Source organism: Mastigoproctus giganteus, chromosome 7 (assembly GCF_048544385.1).
Source record: "Mastigoproctus giganteus isolate SK-2022 chromosome 7, ASM4854438v1, whole genome shotgun sequence".
Taxonomy (NCBI): domain Eukaryota; kingdom Metazoa; phylum Arthropoda; class Arachnida; order Uropygi; family Thelyphonidae; genus Mastigoproctus; species Mastigoproctus giganteus.
Window position 1 is genome coordinate 50,107,913 of NC_143581.1, and position 26,169 is coordinate 50,134,081.

The following is a 26,169-nucleotide window of genomic DNA, read 5'->3' on the forward strand; positions in this document are numbered from 1 at the left end:
AATAAAGTTCTCAGACAGGTACAATAAAAAGAACACAGAGGGAAGGAGTTCAAAAATGATTTTATTTTTATTCAAAGTAATTACCACTTGATTGAATGCACTTATTACACTGTTCTAAAAGTTTCTGACAAGAGTCAGTGAAGGCATCCAAAGGGATGATGTTCAGTTCGGTGGTTACATTTCTTTAGGTCCTCAACATCTGAAATCTCTTTCCTTTGAAGCAGTTTTCACCTTGGGAAATCTTCTGGTGCTAGATTGGGAGAGTAGGCTGGATGGGTGATCTGTACAATGCCATGTTTCGTCAGAAATGTCTTCATAACAAGTGCAGAATTCTCAGTGGCATTGTCATGCAACAAGAACCACATGCCTTTCTCTTGAAATTGCAGCCTCACCCAGGAAATGCACTTCAGTAGCCTTTGAAATACCTGTACATAGAATGTGGCATTGACTTTCTCCATCTTTCAGATACAAAGTCCTTGTGAATTACACCATTTGTCAAAAAACATGATCAGCATAATTCTTGATCCTGGACTTCTATAAACAAAACGTTTTGAGCCTTGGTGATGATTTTGAAGTCCATTACATGCTCTGATGCTTTGTCTCTGGGTTGATCCGAAACACCCAACACTCGTCTCCAATGATAATACAGCGAGGGAAGTTAGGATTGTCTTGACAAGTCTGGATGAAGTCTTCACATTATGACACTCTTCATTGCTTCTGCTCATCCATGAGGCTGTGGCATAAATTTTGTACATACCTTCCTTTTCCCAAAACTTCATGCAGAATTTAATCTTCTCGTTATTCATATCTAGCTCATCAGCCATCTGGACTTGGTGCATCATGACCTTAGTTGCCTGTGCACCACCAAAACCATCAGCCATCATTCTGAGAATTGAATGAGATCTCTTGCCACAATTTTTCAAACTTTTGGAATTCTGTCCTCATTTCAAGAGAATGGGTGCCCACTTCTTGAGTCAACAAACATTGTCGTGTCTACCTTTAAACACTTATACCATTCAAACACACTGGTATGACTTAATGTTTCATCATTGTAAACAGTTTTTAACATGTCATATGTTTCTGTTGCAGATGTTTCCAGTTTAAAGCAAAATTCTGTGTTTGTTCATTGTTCATTGCAAAATCGTGACATAGAAAGTTAATGCTACTAAAAACTGGTTTTTATTAGCATTAATGTTCTTGTTGTTACTTGCAGTCTGCAGACTACTGGAAAATGTCTGTACCACCATATGTTGGAGGAAGTTTCAACTACAACCTATCATCATCATCAGCCATTTTCAATCCACTGCAAGATGAAGGCCTCTCCAGCAACTTTCCAGTTCCTTCTGTTTTGAGCACTGGCCATCCATTTACTACCCAAACACTCATGAATTTCATCTATCCATCTCCGCCTTTGTCTTCCAGGTTTTCTTCTAGCTCCTCTTGGGTACCCTTCTGTTATTCTCTTAGTCCATCTGTCATCATGTCTTCGAGCTATGTGTCCTGCCCAAGACCATTTTAGTTCTTTATTTTTGATAAGAATGTCCTTTACTTGAGTATTCTGCCTAATCCATGTGTTTCTCTTCTTATCTAACAGTCTGATTCCCAATATAATTCGTTCCATTCTTCGCTGTGTAGTTCTCAGCTTCTCTTCCATTCTTTTGGTGAGTGCCCAAGTTTCACTTCCATAAGTCATGGTGGGGAGTATACATTGATTCATTATTTTATGTTTCAGACAAACTGGGATATTGCTCTTCAGTATGTGACTATATTTCCTGAATGCTATCCATCCAAAATTTATTCTTCTCTTGACTTCCAGCCATTTATCATTATTACAGCTAATAACTTATCCCAGATAAGTATATGACTCCACCTTTTCAATTACTGCTCCTTCAATCATTATTTCCCTTTCCGTGGCATACTTGTTCATCATTACTTTTGTTTTAGCCATATTCATCTTTAGTCCAAAATCCTCACTAACTGTGAATAACTGATTAAGATTTTCCTCTAATTCTTTGGGATTGTGGCTTATAACCACAATGTCATCTGCAAATCGTAAATGGTTTAGGTACTCTCCGTTCACATTGACTCCTTTCTGCGACCAGTCTAATCTTCTGATAGCTTCCTCAAGTGCAGCAGTAAACAGCTTCGGAGATATTGTCTCCTTGTCGAACTCCTTTCTCGATTTTAAATTTCCTACTGTCTTTGTCTAGTCTAATAAAGGAGGTAGCACTCTCATATATTTTCTTCAAAATCATAATATATGGGGTATATATGCCTTGTCTTTCCAGTGCCCGAAACATTGCCTTATGCTGTATGGAGTCAAATGCCTTTTCATAATCCACAAATGCCAGGCATAATGGTGTTTTATATTCATTTGCTTTCTCCATTAGCTGTGATGTTACGTGAAGGTGATCCATAGTTGAGAATCCTGTCCTAAAGCCAGCTTGCTCTTTCGGTTGATTCCCATTAAGTATTCTTTCTAATCTGCTAGTAATGACCCTTGTGAACAACTTGTAGATGTGGGATAACAAGCTAATTGGTCTATAATTTCCAATTTATGATTTATCTCCTTCTTATGCAGCAAAACTATGATTGCATTATTCCACTCTTTAGGCGTCACACCTTTTCTAATGCACTTTGTGAAGAGCCTTGCCAGTTTTTTGTGTTATGTCTCTTCCTCCCAATTTTAACAACTCTACAGTAACTTCATCTTCCCCTGGGGCTTTCCGATTCTTCATTTTCTTCATTGCATGTTCTACCTCATCAGGAAGAATATCGGGTATGTCGTATGTGTTGCTACTTTGCAATCCATCTTCCCCACTGCTGGTATCATTCCCTTGCTCCTTGTATAATTCTCTATAGTAGTCTTCTGCTATTTGAATTATGCCTTCTCTGCTGTTTATAAGTACACCATCGCTATTCTTCAGTTTCAGTATCATTTGTCTTTCTGTATTACTGCTCATGGCTGCTGATTTAAATCCTTTGTTTTCCCTTAATGCTTGTTCTACTTTTCTTGTGTTAAATCTTCTTATGTCCTCTCTGAGTCTCTTTCTAATGGCTTTGCATAACTCAGTATACTCAATTTTTTCCTTGTCAGTGTTTATCTTGCTCTTCATTTTTCGCCTTCGGTTCATCCTAACAAGTGTTTCTTGGCTAATTTTTTCTTCTTTGAATTTCTTTTTCCCTATAGGTTTCTTGGGCTTTATCACTTTCAGAAAGTTGTAATATTCCTTGTCGATATCTTGGTCCTGAGCAGTCTGCAGAAGCTTAAACTTGTTAAGTTCCAGTACATACTGCTTTTTCTCCTCTTCTGTTATCTCAAAGACCTTTGTATTATTTACTCGAGTCAGTTTTTTCCTTTCCTTTCCTACATCTATATCAAGTGTACATCTTACCATTCTGTGATCACTTCCAACATTTACCTTATTCAGGACGGTAACATCATTCACAATATATCTTTTGTTAGTGAGGATGAAGTCGATTTCATTAGTTGTTAATCCATTTGGACTCTTCCATGTCCACTTTCTGTTCACCCTTTTCTTGAAAAAAGTGTTCATTACTGACAGTCCTTGAGATTCTGCAAATTCCACAAGTCTTTCACCTCTTATTTCTTTCACTAATTCCAAAATTTCCTATAGTTCCTCTTTCTGCGCTGTTTTGCCTTTTTCCAACCTTAGCATTGAAGTCCCCCATAATAATAGTGTAGTGGGTTTTCTGCTCATCTAGAAGACTCTCAATTTCGGCGTATATTTCTTCAACCTCTTCATCATCATGGCTTGATGGTGGTGCATAAATCATTATAATCTTTAGCTTGTACCTCTTAGAAATCTTGAGTATTAGTCTTGACACCCTTGGTGATGTACTTTTGAATTCCAAAATGAAACCAGAAACCCAATTCCACCTTCACTCCTTTCACTGTTTCCATTGGTGTACAGCAGATTTCTACTTGATAAAATTATAAGTGATTCCTTTCTTCTTCTTGTTTCAGCCAAACCGATGATATTCCAATTCACATTTTCTAATTCCTTTTCCAGCTCTAATATCCTGTCTTCACCGATGAGTGATCGTACGTTATAACAGGCCAAGTTCAATTTCTGTGCATGGCAGCCTGGTCGTACCCAGAGATTCTTAGCACCCTCTGCTCCCACTCTGATCCTCTTGCTGTCGTAAGAGGGAGAGTGAAAGCGGCTGGGACTGAGGACCATTTGTATTGTTGTGCTGTCATATGCTGGATTGTTTGGTCTTTTCCTCTTCACGCTGACCAGGTGTGTTGAAGAGAACCACTCTACACGTTCGTTGCCACCTAAGTGACGTAACAGGGCTTACCATCGAGAAGGTGTGCATGAGTGGATTTTAGGGAGGCAGGCCAACTGGACTTCTTCTAAATCTTCTGTAATAGAGATATTGGATCCATCAGTGTTTTAGGCTGAGTGTCTGATAACACACAGGATACCTGTTCCCCTCTAAGCCCCTATCACAACCTATCACATCCATTTATTTTTAAACTCATTGGGCACAACAACACCAGTCCAGGAACTTTATGGCCACACTTTATATACAGAGTAAATAAAACGTTCTGCTGATTTCACATTGCAAGATCTATTTTAAATAGTTCTGTGGGTTTTTTTTTTATATAATTTTCTAATTATATTTCTGTAGTGCTCATGATAGGAACATTTGTCAGCTGCTCAACAATTATTTTAAAAATTATTGGCTTGGATGCCATAGCCCAGTTGAATGGCCTTTTACACTTTGAGATTTTTTTCTTGTGGCAGTGTATTGTCTGAAACCAAGAAATTGAATGCCACTTTACTATGATAATGCCAAAAGTATCAGGTCTGTTGAAGTGTACCAAAAATGCATCCAAAACAGGGTTATGCATTTCAGGCACTGATTAATCAACATTATATTCATAATGACTAATTAATAGTCTGCTATATATTTATTCCATCATGCTCTTAATCTTATTGTTTTTTCATGTTTTCCAAATAAAAATTTAAATAAAATAAGGTGGAACTTTTTATTTAACCTTTACATTATTTAAATGAAATATTTCATTATTTTTTTATATTATTAGTAAGTTGGTGTTTCTGAATATTAAATGCTATTCATTTATTACTTATATAATTTATTACTCTCTAAAATCTTTGCAGAATTTAAAGATTTTTGGTGATATTTTATTCTATTACACATCTTATATTTTAAACATTTCTTTAACAACTAAGTATTTCTGAAATAAGAGAAGTTTCTATAGTGCATTTTTAAAGGAGAATAAAATGAAACTGAAATATTTAATAACCTCTCCAAAAATGTTTCTGTCTACATCATATTGTTTGTTGATTACTATTAATTACAGCCTTTATCTGTAGACTACTATCAGAAGTCTTTTTCTTTAAAAATTGGTCTCTAATATCAATGCCCAATGATGGTTTTAAAGAATACATAAAAAGTATTATAAAAATTTGAATACTGTATGCAGAAATTTAAATTAAAATAAATTATACTAAGTTGTATGTGTTCCTTGCTTTGCTTCAAGTCCTTCCTCAGTGGCACTGAATTAACTTATATACAGGGTGTTTCAAAAATGATGGTTAATAATTTAAAGGTGAAAAGTACAAACTAAAATAAGCAAAAAAGTCCCAGTGAACATCAGGCTGCAAATGAACCGTTTTTGAGATGATGCACATTTTCTGTTAAGATCCGCCACTGACTATGGGAGCACTAGTTTAGCAAAAAACTGTGAATCCTTTGCTAAGGTGGTTTTCTTAAACATATGATAATACATTTTTAATTTTTGGTTTCAACATGTAACATCTGTAAAATCCTGTGGATTTTACAGATGTTACATGTTACAGGATGTTACAAAATGTGTTCAAAATGCTGTCCTTGCATCCATACTCAGGTACTCCTTGCGAATCCTCTCAAGCATTCCTGGGTCATTTCTGATTTGCTGAAAGGCTCCTTCAACTCAACACTGCAATTCCCCAATTGCGTTAATGTAAGAAGTGTTTTACATGACCATTTTACATGACCAAGCATTTTACATGACCCCAGATACAAAAATACATAGGATTTAAGTCTGGTGATCTGGGAGGCCACATTACAGGTCCACCTCTACCTATCCACTGCTGACCATACCTTCTAGTTAGATAAGTTATATACCGAGTCACAACTCGAGCAAAATGTGCTGGTGCATCATCATTCATAAACCACATGTTCTGGCATTGCTGAAGTGTAACATTATCATCAGTCATCAAGGAGGTCTGGAAGAACATTCTGCAGGAACTGAAGGCACAGCTCTCCTGTTAGCCTGTTTGGCAAAAAGTGTGGTCCAATTAGACAGTCTCCCAGTAGTACTGCCCAGACATTCAATGTGAAACATTGCTGATGTTGCGACTTGTGAATTGCATTAAGATTTTCATTGGACCAAACATGACAGTTATGAAAATTAAAAATATCATCACGAGTAAACTCAGTTTCATCAGTGAACAAAATTTTGTTTAAAAATTGGCGGTTCAGGACACACTTTTGCATTCACTGGCAGAAGTTCACTCTGGGAGGGTAGTCTGTATTGCTGAGACCTTGTACACGCTGGATATGGTGATGTACCCTGATAAATTTGTGCCTGTTGGGCTGCCTTCGGTTGGAGGAAATGCTTCTTAGTACAAATGTCGAGTGCACCGCTGTTGGCCTTACCATACACAAAGTGTATGTCCGCATACTCTTCATTGCTGCAACCTCTTTCCATGTTGACTATCCTTTGACAAGTACTAGTATGCCTGCTACGTCTCAGAGCATTGAGAGAGGGGGAAAGGGAGAGAATGAGCATAACATACCCTAAACAAACAAGTCAGTGGTGGATTCCAACTCTGTACATTTCACCTTTGTCAGTGGTGGATCCCAACTAGAAATGTGCAATATCTTGAAAGTAATTCACTTAAGGACCCATGTTTACTAGGCTTTTTTTGCATATTGTAGTCTGTAAAGTTCACCTTTAAATTATTGACATCACTTTTGAAACACCCTGTATATATACATGGAAAATAAATTTGCGTGGCACAGGTGCAAAACACTGGATACTACCACATGGTTTTCTTACCTGGAAAACTTGTAACAAAGCAGGTTTCTATGCAGAACACCAATCAGCAATAGCCAATGTTTAGCACCTTTTCCGTGTATACAGGTTGCTTGAAAAGTAAATCCTGTTTTGTTTCACTTATAAAAAGGAGAAAAATGATGTGAACGAGAAGCAGTTTTCAGAATATTTTACTTTATTTTATGCCATTTCATGTAACACCTCATGCTTCCCCACATATCTGCCTGCCTTTTTGTCCTTTTTCCCCTTCATTTGTGTATGTCATTTTAAATTGAGATATCACTTGCATAGCATATGCTAATGATATCATGTAACACACACAGATAAAAACATTGTTGTTTCATATGTTATGCAACCCCCTATCTATCTACCCAGCAATATGGCAGCACTAGAGACCAGGTAGTTTAACAAGTTGAGAAGCAATATGGCAGTGGTTGAATGTCAGTGAACTGTCAGGTTTAATAGTGCAAGTGCAGCATTGAGGGAACAGCACAGAAGACTTGCCTCTCTGGGTCCTAAGATAATAGGGAAGTGACACAAATCTCATGACAGTAAACTCAGTTGTAGACAAAAGCATGTATGTCCTTTGATGCATTAGTGAAAATGCAGTAATCTCTTTCTAGCCACATGCTTGCTAAATGTGGATTTGAAATAATTCTGATTTATATAAGAACTGTACACCTAAGTTTTATGATTTACATTTTTCCTTTTTAAAAATTTATTTATTTATACACAGTTCAGTCTTATTTCCTTAAACAAAAGAACATGACAATTATTGCTTCCACCTCCACCACTCCTAGATCATAGGAGCAGCTTGAGTGGGTATTGCAGAGGCAGAGTATTTGTTTACACCCTACCCCCAGTAATTCATAACCTTTTGTCACTAGAGTCACACTTGGATTTAAAAAGACTGCATTGTTTGCACACCTGAAGGGTGATTGCCTTTGAAATCTATGGGAATTTCCCCTAATCCTGTGGTACACAGGATTTGGGAAAACCTCTCTATAGAGTTTAGTGTTTTTGACTAATGTTTTTCTGGAATGTATTTTGATTGATTTTTTTATGTAATGCTTTGAAGGTTGAGAAGCAAGAGAACATGTTATGCTGTATCTAATGAAAGTGTAACCTAGTAGGTAATATTCAGCATTTTGTGATCATGTACACTGTGTTGGCTTTGCATTAGCAATGCCCCCTTTTGTAAGAATGGACTGGTCTGTCTGTGATGCTGGCGATGGCTCAAAGTTGGAAATGGCTGATATAAAGTTGTTTGCACACATGGTGATCAGTTTTTGAGTGTGTGAATAAGAAGGGCCTTGAGGTCTTTCTGACTTTAAACGTGTAGTGATTGTGGAGGGGGGGCATGAAGGTGAGAGTATCTTGACAACAGCCATCATGGTTAAGTGCTCCCATTCTGTGGTGCCATGACTGGCTCAACAGATATCAAACAACCAGCCAAAGTTCACACATGGGATGGTATGTGTGGTCAACGCCCGTGATGAGCATCATGTGTCTTGTAATGTAGCAGTGACACAGCATAGTGGCAGTGGCTCAGTTAACTACTCAGTACAATTTAGGAGTAGCAAGACTAATATCCACATGGACTATGTGCCAGACATTAGCTCTTATAGGCTATGGCAGTTGGCAACTGTCACAAGTATCCATGCTCACTGTAAGACATGAAACTGCAACACTAGACCACTGACATGTGGAAATCTATCACCTGGTCTGATGAATTCCATTTCTAATTCTATCATGCTGATAGGCATATCCACATCTGGAGAAAGCAGTATGAAGTTTGGATGCACTGTTGGCATTCAGCAGACTAAAGGTATTGGTGTTATGGGCTGGCACTTGCAGTCAAACAAGATATGACCCCAAGTGCCAGTTGTTTCTTGTGACCAAGTGATTCATGCAATTTATATAAATTTCTGTACAGAACAGTGGTCTGTATTTCTGAGTAGAGAATTTAGTCACATCTCTCTCTCTCTCTCTCTCTCTCTCTCTCTCTGAAAAAGCATAAAGGGAAAGTAACTGAAGGCCTAGAAGGAAAGCCACCTTCGGTTCAGTTTATTACTTCACAAGACTAACCACTAACCCATTAATTTCCAGCCACTAGCTAGCATGCATCTTCCTTCACAAAGGTGGGAGGAAAGGTTCTCTCCCAGGGCTAAAAGGAGCAAGCATGGACAACCAAACGGCTCGCTCATATGGGGCAGTATACCTCAATACCAGTCCAGTAAATTGATTGATGACTGCACCCACTTCTCTGTCAACCATCAGAAAACTGACAGTTGGAATCTGTGCCTCTCCCTTTTTTTATAATGAACTCTATAAGTGATTCGCCTGAATCCCCTGAGCAACCCTCTCACTTTCTTATGCAAAAATGTACAGAAAGTGCTACCAGAATGGTGAAATGATTTAAATATGGAGATCTGTTTGTGTAAGTGATAAACTATGATAAAATATCATAACTCAGAAAAACTATTCAAAATCTCTTATTTTGGAGGAATATCTGTAAAGGTCTCTCCTTATGTCGTACTTAATACCGTAAATGGTGTCATTGCAAAGTGGGATTTATTCGATATCTCAAATAGGAAATAAAACTTTAACTCCATGACCAAGGTGTAACAGATACAAAAACTATAGTGCCCAAATGAGTTAGAACACTCTCTTACATGGAATTTAATCTTTGCCTTTAACTTGCCTAATCTGCCAACAACTATTGCCTAATCTGCCTAAGCTATTTCAATTCCAAAGACAGTTGATCCCAAACCCAGTAAAGTGCTACAAATGCCAAAAAGTATGGAAATTTAGCAACAGAATAGCCATTTCTACCCTGTGGTTCCAAAGAACATACACATACTGACTATTACCCAAATACTGAAATGTTCAAAATGCTGAGATGACCATTTTGTCTATTCAAATGACTGGACAAATATTGTAGCCTATCTAGAGACTCCTGAACATTATTATTATTGGCTATATGGTGCAAGGAAGCCTGAGGCTTGTGCTGCACTAGCCAAAAAATATTCCTGAATTACCCTGAGAGAGAGAAGTAGAAAGGAATCATCAAGAAAGAGAAGAATGATGATATCCAGCTCAGGACCCTGGGTATGCCAAGCCCATACTCACCAGATGTTAGTTCAACTCCACCATGATATTCTGTGACTGTACAGAACTCTGTAAAAAGCCAGGAACGAGTGTTGTGCTGTGTATGTGTGCGTGCATGCATGTTGTTTATTTGTTTCTGGCCACTTTGCTACTAGGAAGCAGGTACCCATCCATGCCAAAAGGAGGTGGGCCCCAACTATGTATGAACTGGCCATGGGGAGACAGTTTAGAAATGCATGTACTAACCCCCCCATGAATGCCAAAGCAAGTATAAAGAATCAAGAGTCCCACAACATTGGAAGAGAAAAAAAATATAAAAAAACAATAAAAGAAAAAATATTCTTGCATCAATAAAGGAAGCAAAAAAATAATAAAAAATAAAACTGACCAAACATGTGTAACCATGAAATAATTATTGACAGCATATACAGAGTGTTTCAAAAGTTTGTGCAAAAATTTTTGGATTATATCCTAGGGTCCAAATATGGATTGGGGGGGGGGAGTCATAAACATATTCCAAAAATTGTTTATTTTAGAGTTATTTGCATAAAAGTGATTACAGCAATCATTTGAAGTTTCCAGAATGAAGGAAATGGAGGAGTGAAGGTGCCAAAATAGTAGTAAATAAAATTGGCATTGCTTTGTTCAAAGAATGTAATCCCAAAATAGAAGGAAGCCTCTTCTTGCATTCTTCTTCCCCCCTCTCTCAGCCAACACATTTTGCATTCTGCACCTGTTCCATGTATAGTAAAACTCTCTTATAGTGACCTCAGAAACTGAAATATAGCATCACATCAGTTAAAGAAAATCACCATATAAGTTGTGAAGTTTGAAAGTGTCATGGTAGATGCAGCCGTATGTCCCAGTATGTATAGCTTGGCAATGCCGCTGGAGTTTTCACATACAGTTGTGTTGAGATTGGTCCAGCAGCCAAATAACATTTAGCCAATTGCAATCCTGTGTTTGAAAATAGCTCATTAATGTGAGAGGCCAACAGAACTGATAAAATTTGTGCAGGATAACAGAAAGGGTGTGGTTATTCAAATAACAACTGAATACAGCATTAGTAACCAACAAGGCATTTCAGAACACATATTTTGTCATTTTTTTGTCATAGATGGGGTATCACAGTCAGTGACCAAACCAGGTTCCACTCCTGTTAGCCAGTATAGCCTCAGATGCTGATGCGCCATAAAACCACTAAACAAACAAACAAACAAACAAACTCCTGTTAGCAACAATAAACAGAAAGCTGCGATTGCAATGGACTGAGGAATGCCAACATTGGAGAACTGTGAAAATGTTGCCTGGTCTGACAAATCCTAGTTTCTATTGTTTCATCGGAGACATGCTGCTGCTTACATATGCAGTCAAACTTTGGAGTCTGTCCTCACATCCCATCTGGCCTTACCTCTCTAACCTGTCTTTCCTCAATTTCTACAGGAATAAACCAAATGAAAATAAATCTGCTGGAATCAGATTGAAGGATGTTGCACAGAATTGGAGTGTCCCACTAGACAATATTCACCCAGACACTGGAGAATTAGAGCCACCATGATCCACATTCAAACCTTTATGTGATGACTTTTTTCAGAAGTGGGGAAAACAGGTGCTGAACAATCAAAATATACAGCAGCTGCATGCATCGGCAAACACACACACTCTCTCTTCAAATATATACTGATGGATCCAAATCTGATACAGGTATAGGTGCTGTAGTGGTTCTTCTCACTTGTGCTGGTTCCGAAAAACTTTTCCCTAGTTGCAGTATTTACACTGCCGAACTCCATGCAATAAAAATGGCTATTGAACACATCAACAACAAATCTAATGAAGAGCTAACAATCTATACCGATTCCTTGAGCGCAGTAATTTCTTTACAACATAAGTTTCTGAACTCTCATCCTGTTTTGAAAGAAATCAGAGCACAGTTAATTAATCTCACAGAATACAACACAGCGGTAAGGTTCTGCTGGAATCCAGGGAAAATGAGAAAGCAGAAAAACATTTAGTCAACCTCGTGTCTTCACTTGCTTCGATTCCTTATATGGACTGCAAACTCATCATAAAACAGCTACGTATTGACCAATGGGCATCAGTATGGCAGCAACAGACCCATAATAAACTCTTCAAAATAAAGAAAAGGCCACAATATTGGATCTCTAGTTCACAATTAAACAGGCAAAAAGAGGTTGTCCTTGCAAGGACACTCATTGGGCACACCCATCTCACCCACTGTCACTTGTTGACAGGTGATGAAACTCCTCACTGTTGTCATTGTCCTGCCGTACTAACAGTGAAACCTGCCCTCCTCGAGCTTCCCCACAATCATGCTGCTCAATTAACAAATTTTAAATCAGCTTTGTTGTTGTTATTTGGTTTTTAGGAGCATTAGCAACTAAGGCCATATTGCTCCGGGGATATGCAGTGGTCATTCCCTGACCTTTCCGCATCCTCCGTATTTGGTGGTCACAGGCTTGAACCCCAGTCTAATCAAGAAACGTGTGCTACACACTGCTGTTCCTACCCACCTGGCTATAGAGGCCCCCAAATCAGCTTTAACCCAAAAAAATTCATTAGAGATGAACCAATTCTCAGTGATGCAAATCTGTCTGACCTATTTCATTTTTTAAAACAAATTCATTTATATGAACTTATCTGACACATGACTAAAAAAAAAAGTAAAAGATTATTTCATTTGCAGAATAACTGTGACAGGCACAATTTGGCCTTAGTTGCCCTTGTGCCAATAAACTCCAATTAAAACCAACCAACCAACTGTTGTTTCATGCTGATGAGAGGACCACAATATGCTGAAAACAGCATGACTCCATGGACCCATTCTTCCAGGTGTCAACAATACAGACACCGGTGGTGATAGTAGTGTAATGGTGTGGGGAATGTTTTTGCGGTGCACATTTGGATGTCACAAGTTATTTTCAAATTGTTTCCAGCCAGGCACATCCCTTCGTATCTAAAGTGTATCCATCTGTGAATGGGTTCTCTCAATTTGCAGATGGATACATTTTGGCCATGAAGGATAATGTGCCATGTCATAAGGCCAAAATTGCACAGAAATGGCTCCATGAACATGAATTGAGTTTACTGCAGTGGTCTCACCAGATCTCAATCCAGCCAAGCAACTTGTGGGATGAGATTAAATGAGCTCTTCTGAGTAGAGGTCTGCAACCATTTGATTTATAAATAGGAAGCAGTTCAGTACAGCATGCAAAGTGGTGTCAAGAGCATGCAAACAGCACTCCTGTTGCGTGCTCTTGACAGCACTTTGAGTCCATGCCATGATGAATCCAGACTGTTCTAAGAGCTAAATAGGGACTTACCATTAGGTTGGCTTTTGAAATGTTCAGCTCATCATGCAATGGCTGAATGCTACAACTCTAATTTATTCATATTAATTAAGGAAAAATGGTTATATGTCCTAATCAGATTAGGTGAGCTTTTTTTTTTTTTGGTAAGAAAACGGACATGATGTTTATCACTAAAGAATGAAAGGCAGTTCTGGGTCATTGCTTTCAAGAAGAGGCTTACTGTTCTTTTTTTGCAGGAATGCATGGATGATTTTAAGTGCAAGACTTTTTCTAGTGTGCCACTCCAAAAATCAGCATGCATTAAAAGGCATTTGCCTGTTTGGCAAAAGAATAAAAGTGCTTAGATGACAAGGATGCTGTTTAACTACTGGTTGCAAAATGATTTTGTGAATAAGAAGAAAGAATACCTAGTGAAGGCAAATCATAACTTATTGTTAGGGCCATTAGCCTACAGCAATAATACTTTATTGCTGTAGGATAATGACCTAACTAAGTAATGGTTAGTGAAAGGAATTTTGAAATGTATTCAACCTAAAAGTTTGTATCAATCTCATTGCAATGGCATGGCATGAAGTTGAAAAGTTCTATCACAAATGTGGGTTAGCATTGACTTTGACCTCCCAATAGTAGACAAAGATTGTCAAAATCGTTCAACTTGCTAAAGAAATTGGTGGCAAAGATTCCAATGATATGAGAGCAGATGGGGTAATTGAGCTGCTGGAATCCCATTTTTCAAGAGCTGTTGAATGAGGAGCTTGAAACAGTGATAGCCATCAATGAAATTGATGTGATAATGATGTTAAGGAAGAAGACACTGTGTGTGTGTTAGATGAAGGCCAAATAGCATTTGGCTTCAGAAAGCAAACATTGCGATATTCAAAGACTCCAAGTTTGTAAAGATGTTTTGAAGAAAAAAAATGAAGACGACCCATACTTTCTGAGTACTATAATTACTTGCGATGAAAGTTGGCTGTTCCAGTATGACCTAGAAACTAAAAGACAGTTAATGCAATGGAAGACACAACAATCTCCAGACCGAAAAGCAAGAATGTCAAAATTAAAAATGAAAACCATACTTTTTGTTTTTTTTTTCAATATTAAGGAATTATTATGGCTGAATATGTTCCACCAAATCAGACTGTCAACTAAATATATTATACTGAAGTTCTGACAAGGCTGCATGAAAAAATTCTAAAGGAAGAGACCTGAATTATGGATGGATGGTTGAATGCTCCAGCATGCAATGCACTTTTGTTTCTGGCCAAAAAAACAAATCCCTGTCTGTAAACATGCACTCTACTTGCCAGACCTAGCACCTTTTTTTCTCTTCCCTAAACCGAAAAGTGTACTTAAGGGACCTCATCTTCAACTTTCATCGCAAGAAGACATTCATAAAAAAAAAAACCAAAGTGTTAAAAGAGCTTACACTAGATGATTTCCAGATATGTTTCTGTGCTTGGAAGAAACATACAGAATAGTGTGTTCAAGCCAAAATTATTTTGAAGAGGATAACTTGTAAGTTATGAAATATTCCATTATATTTATTTTATTATAAGTCTACTTATTTAATAGCCACACTTTGTATGTCCTCTCTGATATTCCTCTTCAAAGACAGTAATTTGGAATCTCTTCATTTTGATCTTCTCTGGCTTAAAATCTCTCTACCCCATTCTGTCAAATTCTTCTGCCTTTATTGTTCTCCAGACCACTTGGAACTCTGATTTCCTTTCTCTGAAATTTGATTTTCTTCAGTCCAACTTTCCTAACAGTGAGGTAATTTTCCTTGGTGATTTTAACATTCACAACTCCAGTTCGCTTCAGTTTTCTAGTCACACAGACCTAGCGGGTTGAGATGCTGAGGCTTTTGCAATTATTAATAAGCTCGTACAGATTGTATATTTATCTATCAGAATACCAGACAATCCCAACAACACACCTAACTCTCTTGACCTTTTTTCTAATGACAGTCCTTCAAAGTACATGGTCAAGGTGAGTCGTCCTCTAGGCATCGTTGATCACAGCTTGGTGATCGTCTCTTCTCCAATGGAGCCTTTCCCTCATGGCTATTCTCAGCCTCATGTTGTTTGGCATTAAAAGAATGCAAAATGAGATGATCTGTGAGATTTTTATTCTTCTTTTCCTTTGTTGGATTACAGTGTTAAATTTTCTGGTGTCAATGTTTTCTCAGATCATGTCCCTTATCCCACACTCTACCTTAAAATCTCATCCTTCATCCAAACCTTGGTTTTCCAAGGTTTAGATGTGCTAAGGATGTTCAAGATAAGAATGTTGCATATTAAAATTGGCTTGCATCCAGATCTTCAGGATGCCTAAAGCTTGCAATTGTAAAGCAGTTATTAAGCAATCCAAACTACATTTTGAACCGGCTAAGGGTAGAAAACCTGCTTCTTGTCCAAATGGTAGTCAAGCATTCTGGTCTCTTTCCAAAGTTATTGGCTATAACTTTTGCCTTTATATACTTCCACCTCTATTAAAATCAGATGGCTCTATTGCCTCTTCAACTAAAAATAAAGGTGACTTTACTGGCATTCTACTTTATTTTTATTGTTTTTTATTATTTTATTTGTTTATTTTTTTGAAAGGTTTGGACATTCAGTACACGACACTAGAGGTTAGCCTTAGTTCATGCATAGTTGTGGCCTGCTTAATTTTGGAATGCACTTTCCTGATAGCAAAATGGCCAGAAACAGCTTAACACTAATCACTTGGTCCTAGAGGTTGTCACAGACATTCTCTCAGATATGCCAGACAAGCTGTACTTGCTACCTGGGAGTCTAAAATGCGATGGAACTGATATTTGGGTGACACTCAAGTCAAATGGACCCAATTTTGGCGAAGTCCAGATGGTCTGTGACAGCCAAATCCTCTGCTTGCACCCAACGGTCGGACTGTTAGTAATCCTGGGTATAAACTCCCTGCACAAGTACGTGGTGGGTGACCACCCAGGTGTGAACTTACATAAGCAGGGGTCTAGGTGTGGCACCCACACCACATGGAGGAATGCTGCCCCTCTATGTTACCAGGCAGTACTAGGTGGTAGATGACTCTCATCAACCGGTGCAATACCACCACTTTGCTTATTTGAGGCTTGAAGTGGTGGAACCCATGTTTAGTCTCTAGAGCTAAGTTCCGGTTAACCCTTCCCTGTCTCTTCCATCATGCAGTATGATTGATGACTTTTGAGGTTATGATGAACATCGTGGCAAGATCCAATATTCCTTACATTTTGAGGTTACAGCTCTAAAACGGTGTTCGCAGGCCGGCCGCTAGTTAGTACACCGGACCAAACCTATTGGTAACTCTCTAGGAGGCTTCCAAATTGGCTAGTGTATAATCTAGCTACCTCTACTATGCCAGATAGTGACTTGAGGGAGTCCGAATAGTGTGTATGCAGGGAGCATTGTCGAGGCCACATTATGTCAAGGATCTGGGTATATTCTTACCATGTGTACGCCATATCCAAAAATTTCATTATTTCATACAGCATGTGCCACCCACTTTTTCTTACTATTGAATACACCATGAATTGCCAAACTAATAGAGCAAGCTTATCTGCGAAAATATCTAAACCTCCCAAGCACTTCCTAATTAATTTCACAAGTATACGTGGTCTCAACTATGTCCATTTCCACTTGCAGTCTGCCAAACCCCATGTACTTTTTCTCACAGAATCTCAGTTATCGGTTGATTCAACTACTGCTCATCTGAGATGCCCAAATCATTCGCTGTATGATTCCTTTCGCCTCAAAGGTGGTACTTGTGCATATGTCCTTTCTGATATTCCCTGTCAGAAACTTGGCAATTTGGAATCGCTTCTCTTTGATCTTCTCTAGTTTAAAATCTCTCTCTCTCTACCTCATTGTGTCAAATTCATCTGTTGTTTCTACCGTTCTCCCAACTCCACTAATCACTTGGAGCTCTTTGACTTCCTCTCTTTGCAACTTGACTTTCTACAGTCCAACTTTTCTAACAGAAATAATTTTCCTTGGTGATTTTAATGTTCACAACTCCAGTTGGCTTCCATTTCCTAGTCACACCGACCCAGCTGGGAGGTGTGACTAGAAAAGGGAGGTCCTTTAGCACTTCAGATCACAACTTGGTGATTGTCTCTTCTCCAATGGAGCCTTTATCTCATGGCTATTCCCAACCTCGTGTTGTTTGGCATTACAAGAATGAAAAATGGGATGACCTGCGAGATTTCATTTCTTCTTTTCCTTGGTCAGATTACTGTTTCAAAACTTCTGATGTCTATGTTTGCTCAGATCATGTCAATGTTCAAGAGAAGAATGTTGCCTATCGTAGTTGGCTTGTTTCTAATTCTTCAGTTTCATTTTCTGCCTACACCAAAGCTCGCAACAATTGTAAAGTAGTTATTAATCAGTCCAAACTAGAGTTTGAACAGGCTAAGAGTAGAAAACTTGCTTCTTGCCCTAATAGTAACCGAGCATTCTGGTCTCTTGCCAAAGCTATTGGCCGTAACTTTTGCCCATCTCTGCTCCCACCTCTGTCCAAACCAGATGGTTCTGTTGTCACTTCAGCCAAGGATAAAGCTGACCTGCTAGCATCCCATTTTTCTTCCAATTCATGTATTAATGATCTTTGTAAAACACTTTCCATCATTCCCAACACGCTCCATTCAATGCCTCCTGTGGTCTTCCGTTAAAAGGATGTCAGAAGGATTTTGATGAATCTTGATGCTAAGAAAGTTCCAGGTCCTGATGGTATTTCTCCACTTGTTCTCAAAACCTGTGCTCCTGAACTTATTCCTATTCTTTGCCACCTTTTTTCACTTTCTTATTCCAAAGGTGTTTTTCCTTCTGCTTGGAAATTTGCTCATATCCAGCCAGTTCCTAAAAAGAGTGACAAATCCCTCCCATCCAATTATCGTCCCATTGCAATTACTTCTACTCTTTCTAAAGTAATGGAGAAATCAATTAACTGCCAACTCTTAAACTACCTAGAAACCTTCTGTCTGATCAACGATCGCCAGTGTGGATTCTGTCAGTGTTGATCCACTAGTGATATTCTGGCTTATATTACTCATTTATGGACGAATTCAGTAGAAATGTTTGGTGAAACACAAGTAGTTTCTCTTGACATCTCAAAGGCTTTCGATCGTTTCTGGCATAAAGGTCTTCTAAATAAGCTTCCATCCACCAAATACGGAGGATGTGGAAAGGTCAGGGAATGACCGCCGCATATTCCTGGAGCAATATGGCCTTAGCTCCTAAAAACCAAATAACAACAACAACAAGCTTCCATCTTATGGTTTGGCAACTGTTTTTAGTAATTGGTTATCCAGTTTTCTCTCTGATCACTCACTGAGGGTGATGGTAGATAGCTCTCTGTCTTCTAACTTCTCCACTAATGCCGGTGTCCCCCAAAGTTCAGTTCTTTTCCCCACTCTTTTACTCTTGTATATTAATGACCTTCTTCTATTGACTGGAAATCCTATCCATAGTTTTGCCGATGATAGCACATTGCATTCTACTCTCCATTTTGAGAAACCATGCCCTGCTCAATCAGCTTCAACTTCTCGAAAATCTGCTACCAATTCCTTAAATGCCGATATTCAGGTAATTCTTCAGTGGGGCAAAGACATCTTAGTTGATTTCAACCCTTCTAAAACTCAGTCTTGTCTTATATCTTGCAAAAAGGATTCTTCTCCTATGCTTATCTTTGGTGACATCCAATTTCTAGGCAAAATGATATATCTCTTTTGGTGATTACCCTGACTTCTAATCTCTCTTGGCACATGCACATTACAAATATTGCTTCCTCTGCATCTCAAAAACTTGGGTTTCTCTTTCGCTCTCGGCGTTACTTTTCTTCCAAACAGCTGCTCACTCTGTATAAATCGCATATCCGCCCTGCCATGGAATATTGTTCCCACATCTGGGGTGGTGCCCCCAAAACCTCACTCGGACTTCTTGATTCCATTAAGATACTATACATGTCTACCATCCTATAGGGCAGTTAGGTTAATTAATGATTCATCTCCAACAGAGTCTCTCCACTCGCTGTCTCATGTCGTACTGTTTCTGCTGCATGCATTTTCTACAGATACTTCCATGGGCACTATTCTTCTGAATTGGCTTCTATAATTCCCGCTCTCTCTTTCAAAACAGTCCGAACATGTGCCGCCACCAGCCAACATCCATTTACTGTCCAACTTCACACTCACAGAACTAACTTTTCATCTTCTTCGTTTATTCATTCAACTGCCGTTTTCTGGAACAACCTGCCTTCATATGTATTTCCTGAAAATTACAGTGTACAGAAGTTCAAGTCCAATGTCAACAAATATCTTCTTTCGTCTTCTCAACCTCCAACCCAAACACGGTACTAAGTACTATAGGTTCTAATACCTCTTGTTTGGGGTTTACATAAAAAAAAAAAAAAAACAACACATACACTGCACAACCATAGTGCTACACACATTTCTGTGATGATATAAAATTGTGCTACACACAGTTTTATATCATCATAGTGTACCACAGCAGAATTGAACTAGCATTTGGGAGTTGCTCTAAATAAGATACTATACATGTCTACCATCCTTTTTTTCTTCCTACTCTTATATTGATGATCTTAGTAAACTACCTCCTGCTATTCCCAATACACTGTATTCAGTGCTTCCTGTGGTCATCCGTGAAAAGGTAGTTTGAATAATCTTGATGTCAAGAAAGTTCCTGGTCCTGATGTCTTTTCTTCAATTGTTCTCAAAACCTGTGCTACTGAGCTTGCTCCTGTTCTATGTCACCTTTTTACACTTTCTTATTCAACTGGTATTTTTCCTTCCTTCTGCTTGGAAATTGCCTCTATCCAGCCAGTTCCTGTAAAAAAGGCTGATAAATCCTTGCCGTCCAATTATCATCCTTTCACTTACCTCTACTCTTTCCAAAATAATGGAGAAATTCATTAACTTCCCACTCCTAAACTGTCTTGAAACCTTCCACCTAATTATTGATTGTCAGTATGATTCTGTCATTGTCGATCCACTAGTGACATACTGACTTATGTTACCCATCTAGGGACAAATTCAGTGGAAAAATTGAGTGAAATTCAACCAGTTGCTTTTGACATTTCTAAGGCTTTGATCGCATTTGCCATAAAGGTTCCAAACAAGCTTCCATCTTATGGATTTCCAACTGTTTTTTACATTTGGTTATCCAGTTTTCTCCCTGACTGCTCACTGTGGATGATAGTAGGTGGCTTTTTGTCTTCCGGCTTTTCTACGAATTCTGGTTTTTCCCAAGGTTCAGTTCTTTTCCCACTCTTTTCCTCTTGTATATTAATGATCTTCTTCCACTAACTGGAAATCCTATCCATAGTTTTGCAGATGTTAGCTTGTTGCATTCTACCTTCCAGTTTGAGAAACCTTGGCCTGCATAAAGAGCTTCATCTTCTCAAATATCTGCCTCCAATTCCTTAAATGTTGATCTCCAGGTAATTCTCCAGTGGAGCAGTTATAACTTAGTTAATTTCAGTCTTCTAAAAATCAGTCCTGTGTTTTATCACTTAAAAAGGATTGTACTGCTCCCTGTGCTTATCTTCGATGACACTAAAATCTCTAGACAAGATCACATATCTTAATTAGAGATTACCCTGACTTCTAATCTCTTTTTATCACTTCATCTTCTATGTTCTGGAACAATCTTCCTTCACATGTTTCCAGAAAATTACAGTCGGCAGAAATATTCCAGTATAATGTCAACAAGTATTTTCTATCTTCTCAACTTTCATCCCATGCATGGTATTAAGAACTATAGGTTCTAATACCTTTCATGTTTGGGGTTTTCGTAAAAAAATTTAACATTTTTGAATTTTTAGAAAGGCATATTCTGTGAAAAAGAGTTTAATAGATTATAGTAGCAGTTTTCAACTTTGAACCACAAAGGGTCAGGAGCCATGTCACCAAAAATTTGATTTAAAAAAAATTACTTTTAGAAATTTTAGTGTATCCTTATAGCTCTTGTAGTTTTCACAAAATTAACTAATTAACTCTTGTAGTTTTCACAAAATTAACTAATTAACTCTTGTAGTTTTCACAAAATTAACATTTTTGTGGAAAGAATGAAGTGAACTTTTATTTATTTTTTTTTTTGGAATTTTTTTTTTGAAAAATCAAAACAAACATTATTACCCCTCCCCCCACAACTTTTGAAAAAAAATTGATGTAGTTTGCAGTCCAAATGAGCATTGTTCGTTGTGTCTGTTATGGTAGTTAAAAAAAAAGTTGAGAATTTATGCTCACTGTTGCTTTTACTCACCATGTCACAGGGATGGAGTATATGCTAGCACACTATTGCTGCTGATCAGTAAAGATTGATGCAAAGTACCTATGCAATTCATCAGCAATACCAGCTGGGTTATCTAAGGCTTTCCCCATGCCTAGTACACAAGGATTATAACAATGGAAAAACCATATCATTTATTCCTGTGGCCAATATATACTAATAAATACCAAGATAGCTGAAAAGCAAAAAAAAAAAAAAAAATTGCATTTTCTGACAATGAATCAAAAACTAGAGGTAAACAGGCTTGAGAAAATACACTCTCTAACCTCAGTAGTGGGACATTCAAAAAGCAAAAGATAGGAAACATTTACTTCATACAAAGTATAGGTTGTAGTGTGTTAAACAAATGAAAGTCAATGAAAAAATCAGCATAATGTGGATCCTTACCAGGCTATATTTGAATCATTTTTCCAGTAGCAAGCAAGTTTGAAACCCCATATAGGAATCAGTGTTTCTTCTACATTACACAAATCATTTTGCATTGTTTCATTATGGTTAGCTTTAACTATTGGCAGCAACACCCTTATGTGAATCTACATTTATTAATTAGAAAACTAATATATTACATATAACACTGAATTTCTTCTTTAGTGTCAAGTTAGGAAAAAGATCATTACATAATGTCAGGGCATCTATCATGGCTTTCTTACTGTCTGTTGTACATTAGGGTTTTTTTTTTTTTTTTTTTTTTTGCCTTCTAGTAGAATAATTTGTGTAAAAAACTTGATTGGGACTATTTGACATCGGAAAGCAAACATTTTGTGACATTTAAAAAGCAAAAGGCTGAAAACATTAACTTCATACAAAATACAAACAGGTGAGTGCATGGTCACAAGGTTGTTTTGCACGTTATGTTGGCCAAAAAATCTAGAATAACTCATTTGTGGTGGGGTGGGGGAGCTACATTTGCCTGAGAATGGCCACTGCAACTCTAGTTGAAGAGTCTTTAGAATTTCTTAGATCTCCAATAGTGTAAGAACATAAGCTTCTTCAAGAGAGCAACAAGCATCAACCCACACTACTCTAGTGGAAGTAGTGAACCAGTGTTAGTGTAGATGATGGAATTTTAAGTACAATAGAATATTTAGAATTGGTTAGTGTGTTGTGAACATGTTTACAGAATGAGATCAGATTTATGAAATAAAATTTTCTATTTCAGTTTTAAATTGCACAAAACTGCACTTTAAAACTTAGGTTTTTGCTGTGAACCATTAGAACAGATTACCAGAAATGTGGGAAATCTATTGTTACTTCTTAAGTTTTATACCAAACAGAAATATTTCATATTTTTTGTATTAACAGATATGTTACATATTTATGGTGGATTTATTTTGATAAAGTATTGTCTTTTAATATCTTTCAATTTCTTTGGTTTTTTTAAGTAGTATTAATAATCATTTTGGCCTTTTTTTGACATGTATATATTTACTAGGCCATTTTTTTATTTCTAGGTCCTAGAACACCATTTTACCAACCTTTTTTAATAACATGACTCAACTATACTATAAAAAAAAAGCACTCCATTTTAGAAGTTGTATTTACAGGCAGAATTGATTGTTTTAGCTTCTCTCAGTTTTTAATATCTATACTATAAATATAATTACAAAAAAAAAGTATTTTTTCATTAATATGCATTATATTTTATTTAACTCACACAATTTTACATATCAAAATTATAACTACCATTTACAAAAAAAGGTATTTATCAGTTATTACATATTTTATTTTATTTTTAACATGATTCTTGTGGTTTGTTAAAAATTTTCGGTCTTCCCACTCAATATTGTTGTGGCCCACAGGATGAAAAATGCTGTCCTAGAACACACATTTTCAGTAACTAATTTTGTAATTGAATGAAATGGAAAACTTTCAGAGTGAAACAAATTAAATAACTTAAAATGTTACTCTTACAAGGTCCAGGAAACTTTCATCTACCAAGACTTACCATTTTGAGCCATCGGTGAGACTTCTTCAAGCCATTGGTAGAGAGTTAAATGATCCTTGAATAGTACTCTGCACACATGATGCAGAACAAGTTTCAAATGAAAGTGGCTATGGATGCATGCAACTCTGTCCAGTGTAAACAACTGGGTTTGGGTGGCACACATCTGTACCACTAGCACTTAGTTTACTCACGTGTAAATTAGTGTTTCCCCCCCCCCCTGCCTCCATTGTGTTATTTTACACTGCCCATTACTAAATTGTGTTTAGTACCATTATTGAGATTTTCAGCTGTACCACAACAGCGAGTAGCCAAATTCTACAATATACCTACTAAAACAAGTTATTCAAGTATATGTAATTTTTTAATTAAAAATTAATTATTTAATTCTGGTTTATCAAGTTTTATTGAATAATATTGACATATGATGTATCTTTGAGATGCAAAACTTGAGGGTAAAATTGTAGGCAAACATATATTCAAGGACAGTTTTAATAATGTATAATGGATTTGCAGTAGTATTGTAATGCTGTTTGGTTGGAGAGAAATTGAATTTTAATTTTTTTTCATTTCTCCACTATGATAAATGCAATAGCTAATACAGCCTATTAAATTGGTGACACAGAAAAGTCAAATAAAAAAATGCAAACCCCTTACCTACTTGAAAAGACAATCTTGCACCTACATAGGGTTATTCTTGCATATGTGATAGGATATGTAAGTCATAATTAATTTTGACATCTACATGGAAATCTGAATTCCATGTTTGTCACATGGAAATCAGATTTTAACTACTAAATGATACTTGAGTACAGCTGGATTATTTAAGCCAAGCCTTAATTGAAAAATGTTCCACATTATAAATGTTTCTGAATGATAACACCAAATCTTATCTCTCAAGAATGGTTTGCGGAAAAAAATCACATGAATTGATCATTTGAATCATCAACCCTGACAGCAGCAAGACCATTGTTTTCGATCAATAGGTTAATTCTAAAGGTATCCAATACTCTTTTAGTATTAATTATTTTTATTGTTCATTTATTTAAAATTTATATATTTATAATTTATAATAAATTAATATTTAATTTAGCCTGGAGGTTCTCCATATCATACAGTAGTGCCTACTGACAATACGCTGTGGGAAGGCTGGAATATAGGTATGCAATATTTTATTTAATTTTTATATTTTCAATGCCAAACCTCAATTATCTGTAGGTTAATACAGTAGACTCTCGATTTTCCGGGATGGATGGTAAAAAGAAATTCCCGGTTAATCCAAAAATGCAGCGAGTCCCCGACACACGTAAAAGATACGTTTCAGGACTTCTTACGTAAGTCGAGTTTTACGTAACTCTGGAATGACTAAAAAAATATTTCTGCTCTATCCCTAATTTGCCAAAATTACGAAAACTACAATGTCCTCAGAAGAATGAAGAAAAATAGTTATATATTTTTAATTAGTTCAATTAAAAACTTTATCTGGGGACAGCAGTGAAGTAGCCGGAGTGGCACGTAATTAAAAAAAACATAAAAGGAAGAAAAAATGCATCTTATTGTACTGTAAAAACTGATATGTATTTCATAGCCTTGGTTATCATCATCATCCATTTTCAATCCACTGCAGGATGACGACCTCTCCAGCAACTTTCCCGTTCCTTCTGTTTTGAGCACTGGCCATCCATTTACTACCCATAAACTCATGAATTTCATCTATCCATCTCTGCCTTTGTCTTCCAGGTTTTCTTCTAGCTCCTCTAGGGTACCATTCTGTTATTTTCTTACTCCATCTGTCATCATGTCTTCGAGCTATGTGTTCTGCCCAGGACCATTTTAGCTCTTTAGTTTTGATAAGAATGTCCTTTACTTGAGTTTTCTGCCTAATCCATGTGTTTCTCTTCTTATCTAACATTCTGATTCCCAATATAATTTGTTTCATTTTTCGCTGTGTAGTTCTCAGCTTCTCTTCCATTCTTTTGCTGAGTGCCCAAGTCTCACTTCCACAAGTCATGGTGGGAAGTATACATTGGTTCATTATTTTACGTTTCAGACAAACTAGGATATTTCTCTTCAGTATGTGACTATATTTCCTGAATGCTATCCATCCAAAATTTATTCTTCTCTTGACTTCCAGCCATTTATCATTATTACAGCTAATAACTGGTCCCAGATAAGTATAGGACTCCACCTTTTCAATTACTGCTCCTTCAATCATCATTTTCCTTTCTGTGGCATACTTGTTCATCATTACTTTTATTTTAGCCATATTCATCTTTAGTCCAAAATCCTTACTAACTGTGCATACTGATTAAGATTTTCCTCTAATTCTTTGGGGGTCGTGGCTTATGACCACAATGTCATCTGCAAATC

At 37.1% G+C, this 26,169-nt stretch overlaps 1 protein-coding gene across 4 annotated transcripts in view; it reads left to right on the top strand.

Moving 5' to 3' along the window:
- Wdr59 (WD repeat domain 59) overlaps nt 1–26,169 on the top strand; it is a 350,259-nt gene that overhangs the window by 277,070 nt on the left and 47,020 nt on the right. For all 4 annotated transcript variants that reach the window (XM_090376889.1, XM_090376890.1, XM_090376891.1 and 1 more), the window contains one exon: nt 24,893–24,959. In XM_090376889.1, the coding sequence (XP_090233015.1) occupies nt 24,893–24,959 (67 nt within the window). The remainder of the gene's footprint in view (nt 1–24,892; nt 24,960–26,169) is intronic.